The 2,085-nt window shown below is 48.9% G+C and overlaps 1 protein-coding gene across 1 annotated transcript; it reads left to right on the top strand.

Annotated features, from left to right (window-relative positions):
• The first annotated feature begins 581 nt into the window (after positions 1 to 581).
• LOC133909880 (uncharacterized) lies at positions 582 to 1,380 on the top strand. Its single transcript, XM_062352422.1, has one exon. The coding sequence runs from the start codon at positions 715 to 717 to the stop codon at positions 1,201 to 1,203; it is 489 nt and encodes a 162-aa protein (XP_062208406.1). The 5' UTR covers positions 582 to 714; the 3' UTR covers positions 1,204 to 1,380.
• The last annotated feature ends 705 nt before the right edge of the window (positions 1,381 to 2,085 follow it).

Raw genomic sequence — 2,085 nt, forward strand, 5'->3', positions numbered from 1 at the left:
CTACAACTGATCAAGATGGATTAAACAACTAATAACAACAACAAGCTTGAAGGCTAAGATGTCTATAAACCACAACTTTTCTTTGAGAGGACATTTCAAAACTGCAATGTGAACAAACTAACAACATCGAATTAAACCAGGTCTAAACTCAACACCGGACCAGCCCGACCCGATCAATCTGACTCGGTATATAATAATTCATATCTCACTACACTGGCAGCGAATTGCGGCGTATTTTTTTAGTTTGATGCGATCAGATGCTGAATCGCTCCTCTAATGATGAATTAGTATAATTAACCGTTCTAAAAGCTACCCTCCCGTGTTGAAAAGTACTAACTCGCTGACGGGCAGGCAGACAGACCAAACCGGCCAAGTCCGAGACTCCGAGTCAAAGTCCGACTCGGGCCGAACACTCCACTCCCACTGCCACCCCAACTACCGCCACGTCCAATCGCACGCACTCCGCGCGCCACGCGTCAGCCCCAGCTCGACCCGCCCCCTTCGTCGCACCATCCCTCTCCGGCCCCTGCCCCGGCCCCCTATAAGGAGCGGAGCGCAGAGGCAGAGCCCCCCGTGCAAACAGCACGCGCTCCCATCCAAATCCGACTATCTGCCGAGTGCTCAGCTCAGTAGCGACAGCTTAGCCGGAGATCCGAGTTCTATCCGACTACGCAGGACAAGTATTCGGTAGCCGCCGCAAACGACACGCCACGCATGGGTAATATCGCGTCGCAGTGCGTCGCGGCCGGCTCCGGCAGCCGCGCGAGGCCTCTGGTCGTCGGGCCGGACGGCAGCCGGTCGTGGCCGGAGGAGGGCACCGGGGTCGCCGAGCTGATGATCGATGCGCCTGGGTACGTGGTGGCTCGTGCCGCGGACGTGACCAAAGAGCGGCGGGTGCGGGCGAGGGCGGCGGACGAGCTCCTCCGCGCCGGCGAGGTGTACCTCCTCGTGCCCGCTGGGCGGACCGGGGCGCGGCTGGGTGACCGGGAGGTCGAGGCCATCAGCCGGTTGGTCTCGGGGGAGAAGAATTCGAGAAAGGGCAGGCCCGGAGCCGGAAAGAGGGTATTCCCGGAGGTCAACGACGAGGAGGTGGTGGTTGAAGGAAAGGCAGTCGGGTGTGCCAGTGCCAGTAAACGGGCCCAGGTCCATGGGCTTGGGCCCAGGCAGTGGAGGCCCGCGCTGGATACCATCTACGAGGCTTAGAATTGCAGAGAGAGATGATTTTTGCTCTTGATTTGTTTTTAGGGATAAGATAGGATAGGAAATCCGATTCTTTCATTCATATTGTTTTTCCTTGCTCTTCCTGTGGAGAGCATGGGTGGAGAAGTTGTGCATATATCTTGTGAAGTATTAACCCTTTGATATTTCTCAAAAGAAAAATCTTAACGGAGTACTTGTCAGAGAAATGTAATATTCAATGGTCGATGGGAGGTGAAAATCGAAATGGCCGCGTGTTCATTGAATAGTTGACTCGGGTAAAATTGAAGCCTTCAATTCTTCCTTCTTTACACCAAATCGCAAAAAATAAAAATAAAAACATTATCGACACCATTTCTTACGACGATCTCGAAGAAGACGGAAAACGACCATAATGAAAAATAAGTCCTTCAATTAGTTGAAGAAATCAACAAACAACATATGTAGACAAAGGAGCTAACGGGGCTGGGTAGATAGATGAATATATGTTTAGACGTGGTTAGTTTATAAGGACCAATATGTTCCTAAGTACTCTTACGGTTATAAATACTTATCGTTTTGATTAAGATCTAATTAAAATTTTAAAACTTTGACTGTTAACAATTTTCAAAATATATAGTTTAGAAACATACAAATCACACGTGGAGATTTGATTTGAAAAATACTTTCATGATATTATTTTATTAGATAATAACTATATTCTAATAGAAAATAATTGTCAAAGTTGTATATCGAAGATCGTTATCAGTGTATTGAATAAAGAGGTCCCTGTCAGGGGGAGTCAGTATAAGGGAGTGCCAGTTGGCGGTAGATATTTTTTCAAAGATCATGGCCCTATCGCGCGACTAGGTAAGGCTCTCGCGACCAGTCCTCTGGTCTTGAAGATAA

This window comes from Phragmites australis, chromosome 2 (assembly GCF_958298935.1).
Source record: "Phragmites australis chromosome 2, lpPhrAust1.1, whole genome shotgun sequence".
Lineage (NCBI taxonomy): Eukaryota > Viridiplantae > Streptophyta > Magnoliopsida > Poales > Poaceae > Phragmites > Phragmites australis.